Here is a 19,250-nt window from a genome sequence, read left to right as displayed (position 1 = left end):
TATACATAAAATAAATCTTAAAAAAAAATCTAAGGGCCGGGCGTGGTGGCGTACGCCTTTAATCCCAGCACTCGGGAGGCAGAGGCAGGCGGATTTCTGAGTTCGAGGCCAGCCTGGTCTACAAAGTGAGTTCCAGGACAGCCAGGGCTATACAGAGAAACCCTGTCAAAAATCTACCTTCAATTTAAAAAATTATATATATATATATATATATATATATGAATGAGAAAAAGTTACTCACCAATAGATTTTGCATCATAGAAAGTTCTGGAAAACAGGACCACAGTCACTTCATGACTACAGTTCTTCTCCTAGGCAGGAACACAAAAAAAGTGGGTACAAGTTTACTTCATTTACTTCACTATGAAACAACTCATTCATACTAAGAGGCTCAGTGACTGTGCAGCGCTGGACAACTTCATGGGACTGCAGGAAGCACTAGTGAAAGAGACACATGCTGCATGCTGTCAGAAGACCTGCTGTAATTCTTGCTCATAAGCTTACCACTGCTTGATTTCAGGTAAGTTATTGAAAGTTCCAAGGATGTGAAAATGCTTAGAAAGCTACAATTAAGAAAGGCTCCCAATCCTTCATTTGACATAAACTTTGTCAAGTGAACATTAGAACTTGATTATATCTCTACCCACTTTTAATTCATCAGAACTACAGTTTAGGGAAAAAGAATAGTGGCCACAGTAGTGGTTTTAAGGACCAAAGATACTCCTATAAATCGCGGGATGAGAACTGGAAGCTGTTAGAGAGGAATATGGAAGCTAGTAAGAATGACTTGGGGCTGGCGAGATGGCTCAGTGGGTAAGAGCACCCGACTGCTCTTCCGAAGGTCCAGAGTTCAAATCCCAGCAACCACATGGTGGCTCACAACCATCCGTAACGAGATCTGGCGCCCTCTTCTGGAGTGTCTGAAGACAGCTACAGTGTACTTATATATAATAAATAAATAAATCTTTAAAAAAAAAAAAAAAAACTTTAAAAAAATAAAAAAAAAAAAAAGAATGACTTCCATGAAGTCTTAGGATCACAACAGGGTGCTTACTGGTGGACATGAAACGAGGCTGTCTACCGAGTCAACAAGTGTAGTCTCAGCTCCTGACAGGCTCAACCTGTATCTCTGTGGTCTGGTTATTTTAGACAAGGATAACAAAGTCCATTATAGAGAGGAAAGAATACTCTATACAGCAGATGTCCTGAGACAACTTAATATTTATATGGAAAAGAATGAATCTAAATGGGCAAGTGGTGGTATATGCTCTTAATTCTAGCACTTAGGGGTAGAGGTACGTAGATATCTGTGAGCTCAAGGCCATCCTGGTCTACAAAGCTAGTTCCAGGACAGCCAGGACTACCAAAGAAAGTCTGTCTTGAAAAGGCAGAAAAAGGGGCTAGAGAGATGGCTCAGCAGTTAAGAGCACTGACTGCTCTTCCAGAGGTCCTGAGTTCAATTCCCAACAACCCCATGGTGGCATCTCGACCATCTGTAATGAGATCTGATGCCCTCTTCTGGTGAGTCTGAAAAAAGCTACAGTGTACTCATATACATAAAATAAATAAATAAATCTTAAAAAAAAAAAAAAAAGAAAGAAAGAAAGAAAAGAAAATCAAGAAAAATAAAACAACAATGAATTTGGACTCTACTTCATACCACACATGGAAGTCAGTTAAATACCTAAATATCAGGGCTAATACCCTAAACTCTTCAAAGTTTGTCTGTCTGTTATCTATCTATCTATTACCACATAGTTTAAACTGGGCTTGCCTCGTCCTCTGAATGTTGGGATTATGCCCCAAGTGTTAGAGTTACATCTCAAATGTTGGAATTACAGTGCACCTCATGCCCAGAGTTATCTTGTGTGCACTGGTCTTTTGCCTGTGTGTGTGTATATGAGGGTGCCAGATCCCTTGGAATTGGGAGTTGTAGACAGTTATACACTTCCATGTTGGTGCTGAGTCATCGCTCCAGCTCCAGCAGTGATTTCTTATGACATCAAAAGCACAACTGATTGCAAAAACAGATAAGTAGAAGCTAAGGGAGCCAGGAGGTGGGGGCACATGCTTGCAACCCCAATGTTGGTGCAGCTGGGACAGGAGCTCCCTGAGGCTCCCTGGCCAGCCAACCCAGCATACTTAAGACCCCAAAACAAGGTAGATAATACCCAAGGAACACCACCAAAGGTTGACCAATAGCCCACAGACACAACTAAAAAGCTAAAATAGAAAAAGAATGACAAAAGAAACGCACACTCACAATCCCAGTTCCTGTTAAGGCAGGAGGATCAAAAGCTCAAGGTCATCACTGGCTGGCTACTCAGGGTGTCAGAGGCTAGCCTTGGCGACATGAAAACAGTCTCAAAAATTAAAAACTAAAAAAATTAAATAACTGAAAAAATTTAAATGTAGTGAGTGATAGCCACCCAGAAGATTAGAGACTGTATAAAGAACCATACCTTCCATTTAGTAAACAGGTCGGCGAGGAAACCGTTCACAGCTTTCTCAAAGTACAGATCCCCTGAAAGGAAGCAGTGAGGAGGTGGTCAGTGAACAGTACCAAAGGCAAAGTAATGGGCTCTGCTAAAGTACAAAGTCACTAGATGTGGTGCACACACCAATAATCTCAGCACTAGAGGCAGAGGCAGGGGGATATCTATGTGCTCTATACAGCAAGTTCCAGCCAGAGCTACAAGGCCTTGCCTCAAAACAAAACAAACAAACAAAAAACAAAGAAAAAAGTATAAAGTACAAAAATGTAGGAGGATCTACTTAAATACACTAGATACTCTATTGGCTGTGTCTTCAAATCTATCAAGCCAAGTTTAATTATGGAGGTTAGGTGCTTCCTTAGCACAGAAAGCACAGGACTCTACTTTCTCATAATTACATAATCTCATAATTACAGTATTGGCTTCAAAGTAAAACCCAAATTTTTAAAGAGGCAGACGACTGGTTGATATATTGTGTATTTAAGAAAAGAGAACAACCTAAATTCCAAATAGGATACTTCTTATAGTTGCCCTTAAAGTGTATTAGAAGATAATTTGCATGGTCACTGAGATACCTCAATGGGTAAAAACACCTGCTGCCAAAGCTAACGACCTGTGTTCGATTCCCAGAAGCCCGAGGAGAAAGAAAACTTAACTCCGGAAAGTTGTACACACGTACACACACACACACACACACACACACACACACAATACACATTCTCTCTCCCTTTCTCTCTCTCTTTCTCTCTCTCTCTAAGTAATAAAAGTTTAAAAAAATTATTTGATAAGCCTTAGGCACTCATTAATTGTTGTTTATAGTTCCTTCTACCCATAAATATCCTTGCTGATGCATAGCAAGAATTAATTTGCATTAATCTGAACTGTACAAATCATGACACTGGTGGGGTAGACACAGGATCTGTAATTTTTAACATTCTGTGATCATTATGTCATAATTCAAATACCATGAAGCAAACTTGTTTTTTTTTCTGTGGATTAAAGTAAACTAAATGGGGCTAGAGAGATGGCTCAGTGGTTAAGAGCACTGACTGCTCTTCCAGAGGTCCTGGTTCAATTCCCTGCAACTACATGATGGCTCACAACCATCTGTAATGGGATCTAATGCCCTCTTCTGGTGTGTCTGAAAAGAGCTACAGTATACTCATATACTTAAAATAAATATATAGATCTTTTTTATTTTTTTTTGGTTTTTTTCGAGACAGGGTTTCTCTGTATAGCCCTGGCTGTCCTGGAACTCAGAAATCTGCCTGTCTCTGCCTCCCAAGTGCTGGGATTAAAGGCGTGCACCACCACCACCCAGCTATATATAGGTCTTAAAAGAAAAAAAAGGAAGAAAGGAAGTAAGTAAACTAAGTAAAAAACACCAAGTTGAGAGTTGTAGTATATGCCTGCACTCAAAGGCTGGGAAAGAAGTTTATGAATCTGAAGATAGCCTGGGTAATAGAGCAAGGTCCTGTGAGCAGACAGAGATTACTGCTACCTAAGCATCCCAGAGCAGGTTTTTCATTCATACTTTATTGCATTCCTTAAATTCACATTCTGCTTCTGAGTGTCTCTCCATTATCTACACAGTTTATATAAATAAAATAGAGGAACTGGCAAGATGGCTCTGTGGGTACCAGCATTTGCTGCTCAGGACTGATGACAAAGTTTGATCTATGTAAAGTTGTCCTCTGCCCTTTAAGTGGGTATGTGGGGTGTATGCATGCACATACTCACAAAATATTAATAAAACAGAGTACTGTGCATTGTAGTATATGCTTGAAATTACAACACCTGGGAGGCAGGATAATCAGAAATCACAGGGTCTCACTATCTAGCTCTGACAGGAGTCTGCTATGTAGACTAGGTTGGCCTTGAACTCACAGAAATCTGAATGCCTCTTGACTCCCGATGTTGGGATTTGAGGCAAACACCACCATACCTGGCCTGTTATCTCAGTTTGGTAGAATGCTTGCTTAGTTTGTACAGAGCCCAGGGTTCAGTCTCTAGCACAGCATAAACTGGGCACAGAGGTGAATGGCTTTGATCTCAGTACTTGGGCGACAGGAGACTGGGAAGTTCAAGGCCATCCTGAGCTATATGAGATCTTATCTCAAAAAACAAACAGCAGCAAAAAGAATAATAAAAAATAATAGTAAAAAGGACAGAACTGAAAGGTTTGGCAAGAAAGCACAACACATCTTTAGAGACTACCAAGAGTTCTTTCCAGTGCCAGTTACAATGAGTACTTAGGAAACAGTACCATAAATATCAAAATCCCACATTTCACAGCTCATCTGAATAAATATGTAAACCATAGCCGACGTAGAACGGAACACCACCTGTAACAAATAAAAACATAATTGCATTAAAAAGCAAATGATTTGTATACAGTTTTAGTTCTACAGGATGAACAGGGTCTCAAAGTCTGTCATGATGGTAATGGTAACATATTTAACTACAATTATTCATTAGTGTTTAGAGAAAGAAAGAATGTGAATGTAAATGTGTGCATTTGCTTATGCGTAAGTGTGTGTGTTTGTGTGTGTGTGTGTTTGTGTTTGTGTGTGTGTGTGTGTATACACGTAGAGGGCAAAGAAAAACTCGCTGGAGTTCGTTCCCTCCTTCCACTGTGTGGGTACTGGGGACTGAACTGTAGATCCATCAGGCTTTGTGGTTAGTACCTTTACTCACGGAGCAATCTCAGCAGCCCAACATAATTATACACTTAAGAATACCAGTTTTTATGGTCTATTATTATTATTATTATTATTATTATTATTATTCAAGGTCCACTCCATGAAATAAACCCCACACCTGACACTGCTAAAATGGCCAAGAAGCTTATACTACATATGTATGCCATGGGCCTAGGGGAAAAAAACTAAAGGAACATGGAAATTAAATGGCTTTTGATGACATACTGCTAAAATCATAGATCACAGCCTCACTTTGCCCTCATCAGAGATGGTTTTTCTTGCAGTAGATAGGAATTAACAGAGACCTACAACCAGACAATGGGCAAAGAGTGAGAGACTGGAGCAGTCTTAAATGGATTGCCTTCATCAAACCTCTCCCCTCAGGGATCAGGATCTGTTATGAAGAAATGGAAAGACTGTAAGATGCAGAGGTGGTAGATGACTCTAAGGAAACAGTGTCTTCCAGATACAGCAGGACTTATGCACACATGAACTCACAGAGATCAAGGCAGTACACATAAGGCAGACCAGCAAAAGGCCTGCACAGGTTCAAGCAAGATGTGGTCCCAGAACTGAAGGGTGAAAGAGGATACAGGCTCCCATCCCTAACCAATATGCTACTTACAATTGATATCTGTAGGCAAAGGTAAAATCAGTTTTCTCCAATGGAATGTTACTTGGTAAATCAACCATATTCCAGGGCATGCTCCATGACCAGTATAGTTAGCCAAACACAAAACAAATTTCACGGTTTTGTGGGTGCTTTTGTTTTGTTTTGGCATTTTTTTTTGTCTATTGATTTTTTTCATTGTTTTAACTTTTTATGTTTATTTTAATGAAAGTCAGTTGGATAGGGAAGTAGGGATTGAGGGAGAGAGAAAAACATGATCAAAATATATTATATAAAAATTTTAAAGAAGACCAAAGTGTGGACACTGTGCCCCTTCTTGGAATTGGGAACAAAACACCCATGGAAAGAGTTACAGAGATAAAGTTTGGAGCTGTGAAGGATGGACCATCTAAAGACTGCCATATCCAGGGATCCATCCCATAATCAGCTTCCAAATGCTGACACCATTGCATACACTAGCAAGATTTTGCTGAAAGGACCCAGATATAGCTGTCTCTTGTGAGACAATGCCGGGGCCTAGCAAACACAGAAGTGGATGCTCACAGTCAGCTATTGGATGGATCACAGGGCCCCCAATGGAGGAGCTAGAGAAAGTACCCAAGGAGCTAAAGGGAACTGCAACCCCATAGGTGGATCATTATTATGAACTAACCAGTACCCCAGAGCTCTTGACTCTAGCTGCATTTGTATCAAAAGATGGCCTAGTCGGCCATCACTGGAAAGAGAGGCCCATTGGACTTGCCAACTTTATATGCCCCAGTACAGGGGAATGCCAGGGCCAAGGGGTGGGGGTGGGTGGGTGGGGGACTTGGGGGGGGGGGGAGTGTATTGGGGACTTTTTGGATAGCATTGGAAATGTAATTGAGGAAAATACCTAATTAAAAAAAAAAAGAAAAAAAATTTTAACAATAAATAAGAAGAACAGAGCAAACTCTGATGTGGTGTTTCATGTCTGTAATCCTGTAAATCAGAAAAATGAGGCAGGAATACAGTCAGTTCAAAGCCAACCTGGGCTAAATAGCAAAATCCTGTGTTGAAAAGCAAACAAAAATATACTCAGTGAAAAATATATACTCAGTGTTTTTTTTACTAAAAGAATTTTTCAAACAATGGAGGAATTCTCTTAATTGTGAAGTGGCACAGCTAAAAGCAAACTTTACCCATTCATTTTTCATTCTGGCTGATAGAATGCCCAGTTGGTAGCAAGCTTGCCTACCTTTCACAAAACTCTCTGATCTACTATACCAAATACACTGGGTGTATGGCACATGCTTACAATCTCAGCACTTATGAGGTGGACACGGGAGGGTTGGTAGTTAAAGGTAATCCTTAGGTACAGAGAACTCAAGGCCAGCCTGAGCTACATGAAACACTACTTCAAAAAATCAGGAGCTAGAGAGATAGCTTAGTAGTCAAGAGAGCAGGATGCTCTTATAGATGACCCAGGGTGGTTGATTTCTCAGCACCCACAAGCACCCACACTGAGGCCCACAACTGTCTTCAACTCCAGTTCTAGGGGATCCAAAGACCTTTTCTGGACTCCATGGGCACCAGGTATGTTTGGTACACACATATATATGTGGCAAGCAAAAACTCATACACAAGAAATAAATACTGTAGCTGGGCAGTGGTGGCAATCGACTTTAATCCCAGCACTCGGGAGGCAGAGGCAGGCAGATTTCTGAGTTGGAGGCCAGCCTGATCTACAAAGTGAGTTGCAGGACAGCCAGGGCTACACAGAGAAACCCTGTCTCGGAAAATAAATAAATACTCTATAAAAACAAAAAAGAAGTTATTTAATCTTACTCTGAGCTCTGTTATCATAAGAAGCAAGGTTGGATCCCTAACCTCTTGGAGTTTTATAGCACTTGGATAAGGACTGGTAACGTACTGCAATACTTTCAAGAAGATTCACAAGAAACGTAATAGAAAGGGCAGCAGCTCTACCAAAGAAAGTCACAGAAACCTCAAGAACTTGAACCAAGACTTGGCAAATGAGCCTAATAAATTATAAATGATATTGTACATTCCCTTCAAGCAAAAGTTTAAATGGCATTTTGGCTTTATGTGCTTACCACTACTGTTATTCAGTCATTCACTGCTACCTCTGAAGGACTTTGGTGAAAAAGCCGAATGTAAATCTCTTTTTCAGTTCACTGGAGACTACTCCTTAAAGACGATTCACTTGGGCTGGAGAGATGGCTCAGTGGTTAAGAGCGCTGACTGCTCTCCCGAAGGTCCTGAGTTCAAATCCCAGAAACCACCTCTGTAATGGGGTCTGACACCCTCTTCTGGAGTGTCTGAAGACAACTACAGTGTACTTATATATAATAAATAAATATTTTTAAAAAAAAAAAGGACTATTCACTCTGAAGAATTCCTGTACCTGATAATCTCCCTTCACCCACCCCACCCCAGTTTTTCAAAAAACAGTGTTTCTTGACACCCATGACCAGGCTGGCCATAAACTCAGAGATCCACCTTCCTCTGCCTCTGGGATTAAAGGTGTGTGCTACCTCTGCTAGACTTTTATTCTCTTTTAAACACAGAAATACAGTGTCTAGGGAAAACACACTTCTGAAAGTGTTAACTTTGATCATCTGGTGATTTCTAGGGATTAGTATCAAGAATTCTGTGCATAGATAGCAGGTGTGTGTGTGTGTGTGTGTGTGTGACTGTTGACTATGTGTGCTGTGTTGTGTGTTGTAAGAATTCAGAGGTCCTGCTGTCACTGTGTGCCTTACTCCCTTTACACAGGGCCTGTCAGACTGCAGCCAGTAAGCTCCACTGTCACCCTAGCTGTCCCTCCTAATGCTGCTCCAGGAAAATCATGTGTGACCATGTCTACTACTTTAAAAAACATGGGTGCTAGGGATTTGAACTCAGGTTCTCAAGTTAACACAGCAAATGCCAGAGAGCCAGCACCCCAGCCCTGTTTGTTTTCCTTTGTTAATAGACAGGTTCTCACTATGAAGCCCAGGCTAGTCTGGATCTCAGCCTCCTGAGTACTGTACTGAAAGATCCTGACAGAATGTAAAAGGTCACAGAAGCCCTGAAATTGGCAAAATAGATTCCACTGTTAGCAGAACTAGCTTCACTGATTTAGAAAAATAGAGGTGCACAATGCTCTGGCCGCTCCTTGAACCCGTGTATCTGCAATTGTTTTGACCGTTCCTTGAACCCAGGTGTGTGCCCACTGTTGCACCTCATTGCCAGGTGTTTGTGATATTGGTTGCTGGGAAAGAGTCAGAAAATCTCCCCAGCAACCATAGCCGGGCCAATCCGGAGTTGCTACACCTGCACCAGACTCTTTCCTTGTACCCCTCCCATACACATTTCTTGAGAATAGATATTGTTTAGATCTGGAAATCCCCTACTCCCCCCTTCTCCTTTCCCCCAAGGGCCTATAAAAACCAAGACCCCTTTACCCTCGTGGTTGACTCCTCTACCCCTGCATGGGATATGAGTCATCCCCAGAGTTCTGGCTTTCCCCGAATAAAGCCTCATGTGGTTTGCATCAAGCTTGGTCTCTCGTGAGTTCTTGGGTGTCCACTATTGTCCCGAGGCCTGAGCAAGGGGCTCCTCTCAGAGTCTTTCAGTACTTACAGGTACCACTAAGGCCAGTTCCTTTATGCAGTGTTAGGAATTTAACCTAGGACTTCAGACATGCCAAAGAAGTGTGAGACCCCTGAGCTACATGTTAACTTTTTCCTAAGACATGATTTTACTACACAGCAACAGTTGGCTTTGAAATTGTAATCCTGCTAAATTCTTCTGAAATGCTTGCATTACAGGCATGTGCTATCATACCTGGCTTACATTTTAAAATCATGGCATATTTTTTAGAAAGAAAGAAAAACATTTGTAGTTTTTATACTATCCTGGAAATCACTTTGTAAACCAGGCTGACCTTGAGCTCACAGAAATCCACCTGCCTCTACCTCCCAAGTGCTGGAATTACACATGAGCCACTGCCACCACCACCTCCAGGTTCTCCTATTCCTCTTCCTCCTCCTCTTCCTTCTCCTCCACCACTCCTACCACCCACCACCCCTGGGTTCTATACTTAAACTTTTTAAAAAAAAAGATATCGGGGCTGGTGAGATGGCTCAGTGGGTAAGAGCACCCGACTGCTCTTCCGAAGGTCCAGAGTTCAAATCCCAGCAACCACGTGGTGGCTCACAACCATCTGTAACGAGATTTGACTCTGTCTTCTGATGTGTCTGAAGACAGCTACAGTATACTTATATATAATAAATAAATAAATCTTTTAAAAAAATTAAAACGGTAAGTAAATAAAAAAAAAAGATATCTTTGGGGGCTAAAGATGTAGTTCAATGGTATATGCTTAGCATGTGCAAGTCCCTGGGCTCCCCCCAGAATGGCAAATAAGACACCCTTTAAGGCAAAATTATTCTAAAGACAGAAGTAGGTCAGTCCTTCAACTACTGATTCTCCTTTCTGCTGCCTTCAATTCCCAAGTTTTCAGACTAAAAGTGTCCACTAGCCAGGTGTCATGGCACACACCTTTAATCCCAGCACCCAGGGGGCAGAGGAAGGCCTGTTCTGTGAATTCAAAGCCAGATTGATCTACACAGTGAGTTCCAGGATTGCCTGAACTACATAGTGAGACCCTGTCTCAAAATACAACAACGATAACAACAAAAGTGCACTGCTATGTCCGTTTCCCCTTTTAAAATTTACACTTGGGATATTTTATGTGATGGAAAACCAAGCATATGTTGTGGTTATGAAGTTCCCTAAAGCAAGAGGGCTGGTTGTGATGTGGCTAATGTATTACCATAGGTTTGACTGCATCACTGAAAAGGGGAATAACCAAAATATACATGTATATCAGTGCGGGGGTAAGAATCTTAAATTCTGTGCGTCTCGGTCTGAGAGGTCTGTGAGGGGGAGAGGATGAGTGTAGTCAAGTGTAAGTGGTGTGGCACACACGCTGGTGCTCAGGTAGAGGTCAGAGAGCAACCTTCCACACTGAGGAAGGTTTTCTTCAGGCCTGAGGAGCCTGAAGGGCCTCCTCTCCACTTCCCATCTCCCCTGTAGGAACATGCGAGGATACCTACCGATGCTTGGAGTCACTCCATCTGACTTTCAGGATCTGAGTTCTGATCATTAGGCTCACACAGCCAGTGCTTTTACCTACTGAGCCAATTCTGTAGCTAGTAAATTTTATAATACTAATATCTATTTTTCCCCCCTTTTAATTCTGGGGACTGAATCCAGGGTCTTGTCACACTGGGCAACTACTCTACCACTAAGGTTCAGCCCCAACCCAATAGTGCTAATTTCTTTTCATATACAGGTATCTTGTTCTCTAAGCTAGGGTGGTAGTAATAGCTATCATTTCAACTTTCCAGAGATAAAGATACAACTGAGAGTTCAAGACCAACCTGGACTACACATTGATAGCCCCGGCTTTAAAAAAAAAAATGTTTATTCTATTTTTAACCAAGGTCATCTTCTCAGCTTGCTTGCTTGCTTTTTTTCTTTCTTCTTTCTTTCTTTCTTTCTTTCTTTCTTTCAGTTTTTCAAGACAGGGTTTCTTGGTGTAGCCTGGCTGTTCTGGAACTTGCTCTGTAAATCAACTGGGCTGGGCTGACTGAACTCTAACTCAGAGATTTGTCTGGCTCTGTGCTGGAATTCAAGGTGTGTGGCACATGCCTGGCTTTTCCTCAGTTTCTTAAGTCATTTGGAATATAGGTACATGCCTAATGCATAGGGTCATTTTATGAATTCAAAAACAAGAATATCCATTCAACAAACACTTGAAATTACTAAGTGCAGGAACTGTACCAGATATGTCTTACCCTGTGGCCCAAACTCAAACTGATTACATGGCCTGGAATGGCTTCTAACTCACAGTAATCCTCCTGCCTCACCTTCTGAATGCTGGGACTATAAGCAAGAGCAACTACAAGTTCTGTATTTAATAGATTGAACAAACGAATTTGGAAGAAGAAAATGAAGACCAATTCCAACCTGCCAAGATCCAACTATAAACTAAGAGAGCAGTAGAGGACAATAGCTGGGCAGCCAGTATCAGTCATGAGGGTTTTGCTTATGCCTTTGTTGTGAATTCAGGACTCAGACATAATGGTATAAGGAAACAAACCCAGAAAGTCATTTTGCAACTCTTACCCTGGTCTCTTCACTAATGTAACCACACATGACCTTCTCATTCTTGACCCACAGCTCACCAGCCTGTGCCCTGAAAGGAGACACACATACAAGTTATTGCCGCTATCTCTCTCTCCAGGTGGCTCTGTCACTCACTGTCTTCTGAATCAAGACAGCCTCCTCTGTCTGTCATCTAGGTCTAATTATTTGCAAACGACCTGGTCAGTTTTACCTTTCCACTGAGAACCCTATGAGCAGATTAGCTACTATAAACAGCTCTCAGTGTCCTAAATACAAACAAGTGGAGTCCACAGAAAATATACAGGCCTAGAGAACTGGACCTTCCAAGAACAGTGACCCTCAAAAATGATATACAAAATTATTGGGTGCAGTTTTATAGCTTCAGCCAAAACTCAAAAAATAAGTGTTGGTAAAAACTATCTTAATCCTAACCCTGATACAGTGAGTTTCAATACAGAGAAAACACCATTTTAATCCTAGGTTCCTAACACAAGCAGTCAGGAGATATTAAGGGCCAAGGCCCCTATTGAAGGGAAATCACACCTCAAAAAAATAAAAAATAAGCCGGGTGTGGTGGCGCATGCCTTTAACCCCAGCACTCTGGAGGCAGAGGCAGGCAGATTTCTGAGTTCAAGCCCAGCCTGGTCTACAAAGTGAGTTCAGAACAGCCAGAGCTATACAGAGAAACCCTGTCTCGAAAAAACAAAAAACAAGACAAAACAAAACAAAATGTTGGGAGAGGTGGGGCATGCCTTAAATCCCAGCACTGATCTCTGTGATTTCCAGCCTGGTCTAGATAATGATGCCCCAACAGCCAGAGCTACAAGGTGAGAGCCTGTTGCAAAAAAAAAAAAAAAAACAAAAAAACAAAACAAAACAAAACAAAACAAGAAAGAAAAAGAAAGAAAGAGGGGGTTAGAGAGATGGCTCAGCAGTTAAGAGCACTGACTACTCTTCCAGAGGCCCTGAGTTCAATTTCCAACAACCACATGGTGGCTCACAATCATCTGTAAAGAGATCTGATGCCCTCTTCTGGTGTGTCTGAAGACAGCGACAGTGTACTCATATAAATAAAATCAATTTTAAGAAAGAAAGAAGGGGAGGGAGGGAGAGAAAGGAAAGGAAAGGAGAGGGGAGGGGAGGAGGGGAGGGGAGGGGAGAGGAGGGGAGGGGAGGGGAGGAGAGGAGAGGAGAGGAGAAGAGAGAGGAGAAGAGAGAGGAGAAGAGAGAGGAGAAGAGAGAGGAGAAGAGAGAGGAGAAGAGAGAGGAGAAGAGAGAGGAGAAGAGAGAGGAGAAGAGAGAGGAGAAGAGAGGAGAAGAGAGAGGAGAAGAGAGAGGAGAAGAGAGAGGAGAAGAGAGAGGAGAAGAGAGAGGAGAAGAGAGAGGAGAAGAGAGAGGAGAAGAGAGAGGAGAAGAGAGAGGAGAAGAGAGAGGAGAAGAGAGAGGAGAAGAGAGAGGAGAAGAGAGAAGAGAAGAGAAGAGAAGAGAAGAGAAGAGAAGAGAAGAGAAGAGAAGAGAAGAGAAGAGAAGAGAAGAGAAGAGAGGCAAGGAGGTCACAAGTGTGTGTTTGTTTTTTAAATGTTAGGGCCAAGGACATGGATCAGTGGGTAAAAGGTTTTAGCTACTCAAGTCTGATGGCCTGAATTTAATAGCTAGAACCTGAGGAAAAAGTCAGCGCATCTGAAATCCTAGCATTCCACCTGTGAGATGAAAGGCAAAAACAGGAGAGTCAGCCAGCAGCTCACAGGCCTTTGGATGGATAGTTCCATGTAGCAAGGCAGAGAGAGCTTGCTCTTTCTCTCTCACAAACAAAACAAATCATTTTTTTGAAAACATAATGACAATCTGGTAAATCTTTTCCAATTTAATGTTTTTCCGCTCTGAAACTCTTGTTGTTATTTTTGAGACAACTATGTAACTCAGGCTAGACTCTGACTCTATTCTATATACCCCAAGCTTTTCTAAAACTCAGAATGCCCCTGCACCATTCACCTGGGTGCTAGATTACAGGAGTGTGTTACCCATTGTCTTTCCTCTGGGACTTTTGAGTGTGTAAGAGAACAGGGCAGTACAACAAACAAGGCTCTCAGCTCAGAGCTGTCCACTTTGGGGAATAACTAGTCTAAGCAGAGACTGCAGCTGAGTATCACTTACTAGCTGAATATCAATAGATAACAACAATCGATGTTGTTCCTTTCCAGATGATATGAGTTCAGTTCTCAAAATGACACAGTACCTGAGAATGGTGGCATCCACCAGTAATCCCAGCACTTGACTTACTGCTTTTTTTTTTTTTTTGGTTTTTCGAGACAGGGTTTCTCTGTGTAGCCCTGGCTGTCCTGGAACTCACTTTGTAGACCAGGCTGGCCTCGAACTCAGAAATCCGCCTGCCTCTGCCTCCCGAGTGCTGGGATTAAAGGCATGCGCCACCACGCCCGGCGACTTACTGCTTTTTATACATGCTTTTAATCCCAGCACTCAGGACACAGAGGAAATTGGATCTCTATGGGTTCAAGGCCAAGCTGTTCTACATAGTAATTTCCAGAATAGCCAAGGGGCTACATAATAAGACCTTGTCTCAAACAAAACAAAACAAAAAAACAAAAACAACAAAACAAAGCAACATATTGCATATAACCAATCAAACACTGTTTTACAGGATCTCAAAAACAATCTCAACTGTACTCAATGTTATTAGCTTTTCCTACTGTGCACATTTGTTGCAAATAAGTGCAACAAAACTTGGTGTTGTACCTTTACTACTTGTTACACGATGGTATCTAAGGCTCAGATTTTACTATCTTCATTCATTTTATCTGTGTATATGTAGGGTTGTGTTTATGCCTATAAAAAGCAAATCTCTCCTACCATGTGGGAACCAGGAAATAAACTTAGTTCATCAGTCTTGGCAGAAAGTGCCATTACCTACTGAGACATCTCACTGCTCAAGCCTCAATTCTTTAGAAAGGCAATAAATGTGATTAGTATTAGTATTTATCCCTGTAGCTAGCTATCTACCTACCTAATTTCTAGAGATCTTGAGAAGAACAAATGATGTATCATAAAGGATAAATGATACATAAAAAATTATTCCTGTTGAGATGGGTTCTATGGTTGTTCTTGCCAAAGTTAGTATGAGGCCAAGCAGAGCAATTCAGTCAGGAGCCAAGAGAAGGCATATTGAAACAGTCAACTTGGAAGATTAAATGGTACAGAGGCTAGAAGCTTCCAGGCCTAGGCCTAAGGACAATTAGAACAGAGAAAGAAAAGCTCTGGATCCAACCCAAGCAATGTATGTGCACAGCTTGGTCAGTTATGGCTCTCATCTCATCCCTTCATCTGAGGAAATAAAATTAACATTTATATCTGGTGCCCAACCAGGAGAAGGAAAAAACCCCACCAACATTGCAGAAAAGAGAGGACATCAGACAGAAATGTTGAAGAGAAGTAATTTGACTTGAATCGACCATCTCCAGAGGAAGCATCAGTTAGTTGGACACACCCAGAAAGACTTGGGAGACTCCAGAGCCCCAGAGCCTCTGAGACAGGAAGCCAGAACAAAAGACTATTTTAATTATATAGACAGACTCTTCCTGCATTAAAAAAATGGAAAACTCCATTTCAGATCCCTTATATTCCTCTCAAAAAAAGGCTGAAAAATATATGTACAACAACAAATTAGCTATGGGGCTGGAGAGATGACTCAGTGGGTAAGAGCACTGACTGCTCTTCCAAAGGTCCTGAGTTCAATTCCCAGCAACCACATGCTGTCTCACAACCATCCATAATGAGATCTGACGCCCTCTTCTGGTGTGTCTGAAGTCAGCTACTTATGTATACTAATAAATAAATCTATAAAAGGGGCTGGTGAGATGGCTCAGTGGGTAAGAGCACCCGACTGCTCTTCCAAAGGTCCAGAGTTCAAATCCCAGCAACCACATGGTGGCTCACAACCATCCGTAACGAGATCTGGCGCCCTCTTCTGGAGTGTCTGAAGACAGCTACAGTGTACTTACATATAATAAATAAATAAATCTTTAAAAAAAAAAAAATAAATCTATAAAAAAAAGAAAGAAAGAAAAGAAATTAGCTATGTACTAAGTACAAAGGCTTGAGAGACAAAAGACAGGAAATAAGAGACCAGAAAGTGCTTAACTGGGAACCTATGGTACCTAATGACATTGAATATCAGGAGAGACAGTCCATTGAACCTACCAGGCCACCTCTTAATAAAGCCTTCAAGGTTCTGGTTTACAGAAGACATTTTAAAGAATCAATAATCGGGAGGCAGAGGCAGGCGGATTTCTGAGTTCGAGGCCAGCCTGGTCTATAAAGTGAGTGCCAGGACAGCCAGGGCTACACAGAGAAACCCTGTCTCGAAAAACCAAAAAAAAAAAAAAAAAAAAAAGAATCAATAATAACTTATGGAATGCACTTACCCTGTATGAGATGTTAAATACCTAGACTACCCAAAATAGAATTATCCCCCAAGACTGGAAAGATTTAGTGGCAGCTATACTGGCAGCTGGCTCTCAATTACAACAGCTAACATGATGTCAAAAAGAAGTTGAAGCTATTGAAAATCGTAATAGTCTAAAGGTGTTAACATTGTAAAAGATCAATTGTTAGGGGAAGGTCAATACCCTGATTTACAATATCAGATGCAATGTGATAACTCTATTACTATACAATGTACTTTAGTAGCTTTAACAGCCTGGGATAAGGTGGAGGAAGAAGGAAAACGATCTATGTCATTCACAAAGACTATGCAAAGTCCCAGAGAAACTTTTACTGATTTCTTTCATAGATAAATGTCTACCATAAACTGGGCAATATTAGATCCAGATGAGATGGAAATTGATTGAAACTGAGTGTAAAAAGGTTCACAGACCTTTAAAAAGCTGGATCAGCACCCATGGCTGAATGGATTAGAACTACTGCTGATATTAACCCTAATGACTATGAACTTGGACAAGCAATGGCCAATAATCCTAAGGTCAAAATGTCTGTTGTTTTAACTGTGGGCAATGAGGTCATCTGAAAAGGGATTGTAGGCAAGTCATGTCTAGAGACTTCTCAAGAAGACCTCAGCCTTCCAGGATTTGTAGGTGTGGTAAGGGTAGGTAGTCAAATGACTAATGAGTGAAGATCAGCAAGAGCTATTTGAGGTAAGACCTCACTGATGGGAAACTATTCCCTATGAGATAATCCTTTAAATATGGGGAAGCCTCCTAAAAGGTTCTCTTGTACCTGGACAACAAACAATATGAGCCAAGTATTTCCTGTCAGCAATCCACAGAGCAACTAGAGAAAGCCAAACTAGGTATTGGAGATCTAATGCATGCGATAGAAGGAGGCACTGCCTTAGACTTAGCCATAAGTCAAAATCTCACACTATCACCAAAAATTCAATGCTACAAAATACCCACAGAAGTCATGGATTACTTTCCACAGAGACAGCAGGAATGTTTTCAGGAAGAAGTACCCTAACATCTCAAGGACTCATTGTACATCCAGGATGTACACAGATGAAGACTTCAAGGGAGAGATTGAGATTATGGCTTACATAAAGGAAAATATGCAGTTTAAAGCTGGAGACAGGATTCTTAGCTGTTACTGTTCCCTTATGTCAAAGGCCAGATAGCTACAATCAAAAGGACAGGAGAATTTGGAAATATGAGAAGACAAGTTTTTTGACAAATTGTTATCAATGACCAGAGACCAAAAATTATATGGTATTGAAATTAAAGGTTTGGTGGACACAGGAACTGATGTAACTGTAATCTCACAAGAATCCTGGAACCCACATCAGCCCCTTCAGAAGGTAAGTACTGTTTGTTGGGGTTGGAGCATTATTCCAAGTAAAAAAAGTGTAAGACATATTAAATGTATGGGACCAGAAGGTCAAATGGACGCACACGGAAAGCCTTATGTGGCAGACATAGCCATGAACCTCGGGGAGCTCCGGTGAGCACTGCTTCACTCTTCACTTACCGGACACTGCATGTTGATGTCTTGTGTAATGTGGCTTGATTGTCTCTGTTTAAATAGGTAACAGCCACTCGCTGATATGGAGCTGGGCTTAGAATGAGAGTGTGTAATTGCCTAGTTTAAAATGTTAAAAAATGGCTATGTATGGATTTATAAAGGTCTAATTGTACTTTGATAAACAGAAACGGGAAATAAGAATTCCCAGAAATGGGCTGGTGAGATGGCTCAGTGGGTAAGAGCACCCGACTGCTCTTCCGAAGGTCCAGAGTTCAAATCCCAGCAACCACATGGTGGCTCACAACCACCCGAAATGAGATCTGACGCCCTCTTCTGGTGTGTCTGAAGACAGCTACAGTGTACTTACATATAGTAAATAAATAAATCTTTAAAAAAAAAAAAAGAATTCCCAGAAATAGACTGAATGTTTAAATTCTTTGAAAGACAGTGAGGCAGGAACGACAGCTGCTGAAAGACACTGGACTATAGAAAACACTGCTGCATTAGATCAACCTGTATACTTTAAAGATGTGTTAACACCAGAGTGGAAGTCAGAAAATGGGTAACAGTTTTGTCTGCGTTTCTACAGGTGATGAAAGACTATGGGTTCTATCAAAATTAATAAAGATCTGATCTTAGTAAGAAAAGCTTCCACTGGAAGGCGTGACTCAAGGAAAGAAGACAGCAATGCAGATGACACTCAAAGTTGACCCCTGGCATGGGGACAGATCAACAAACTGGTTGAAAAAGGACAGATCCATTCTGCTGCTAAGTTTGTGAAACTGATAATTGTTCTTGTTGTAAAAGTGAAACTGTACAAATTTTACTTTAAATAGAAAAGAGGAAGATGTACAGGAATTTTAATCCAGCAACACGGATGGCTGCTCTGGGAAGGGAATCACATCCAAAGACCTTCTAGGTCTGTATGACTCAGCCAGAACCCAAACATTTATACTTCTACATTGATTTTTACAGTGGCTGTATCAGTTTACATTGTCACCAACAATATATCAGAGTTCCTGTCCCCAACCCCTCTGCAGTATTTATTATTTTATTTTGTTGATGGTAGTCATTCTGACTGGGATGATGGTGTGAGACCAAAACAGAAACGAGAACAACACACCTTGCAAGTTAATGGAAGAGAATACAGAAAAAAAAATGTATCTTGCTGGCCAAGAGTTATGTTTGCAGTTAAGAAAGTTAAGAGTAGAGGCTGGTGAGATGGCTCAGCGGGTAAGAGCACTGACTGTTCTTCTGAAGGTCCCAGCAACCACA

The 19,250-nt window shown here is 41.3% G+C and overlaps 1 protein-coding gene across 9 annotated transcripts in view; it reads right to left on the bottom strand.

The window, feature by feature from the left end:
* The window catches only part of Depdc5 (DEP domain containing 5, GATOR1 subcomplex subunit), a 128,140-nt gene that overhangs the window by 91,294 nt on the left and 17,596 nt on the right, over positions 1 to 19,250 (bottom strand). For 8 of the 9 annotated variants that reach the window (XM_085836596.1, XM_085836597.1, XM_085836600.1 and 5 more), the window contains 4 exons: positions 11,988 to 12,057; positions 4,762 to 4,840; positions 2,463 to 2,524; positions 242 to 311 (listed from right to left, as the gene is read on the bottom strand). In XM_085836596.1, the coding sequence (XP_085692722.1) occupies positions 242 to 311; positions 2,463 to 2,524; positions 4,762 to 4,840; positions 11,988 to 12,057 (281 nt within the window). The remainder of the gene's footprint in view (positions 1 to 241; positions 312 to 2,462; positions 2,525 to 4,761; positions 4,841 to 11,987; positions 12,058 to 19,250) is intronic. The other variant, XM_085836604.1, reaches the window with a different exon arrangement.

This window comes from Mus caroli, unplaced genomic scaffold, assembly GCF_978045245.1.
Source record: "Mus caroli unplaced genomic scaffold, Mus_caroli_1 scaffold_4, whole genome shotgun sequence".
NCBI classification, from domain to species: domain Eukaryota; kingdom Metazoa; phylum Chordata; class Mammalia; order Rodentia; family Muridae; genus Mus; species Mus caroli.
The sequence above is the reverse complement of the archived record's forward strand: the minus strand, read 5'-3'. Positions and strand labels throughout refer to the sequence as shown.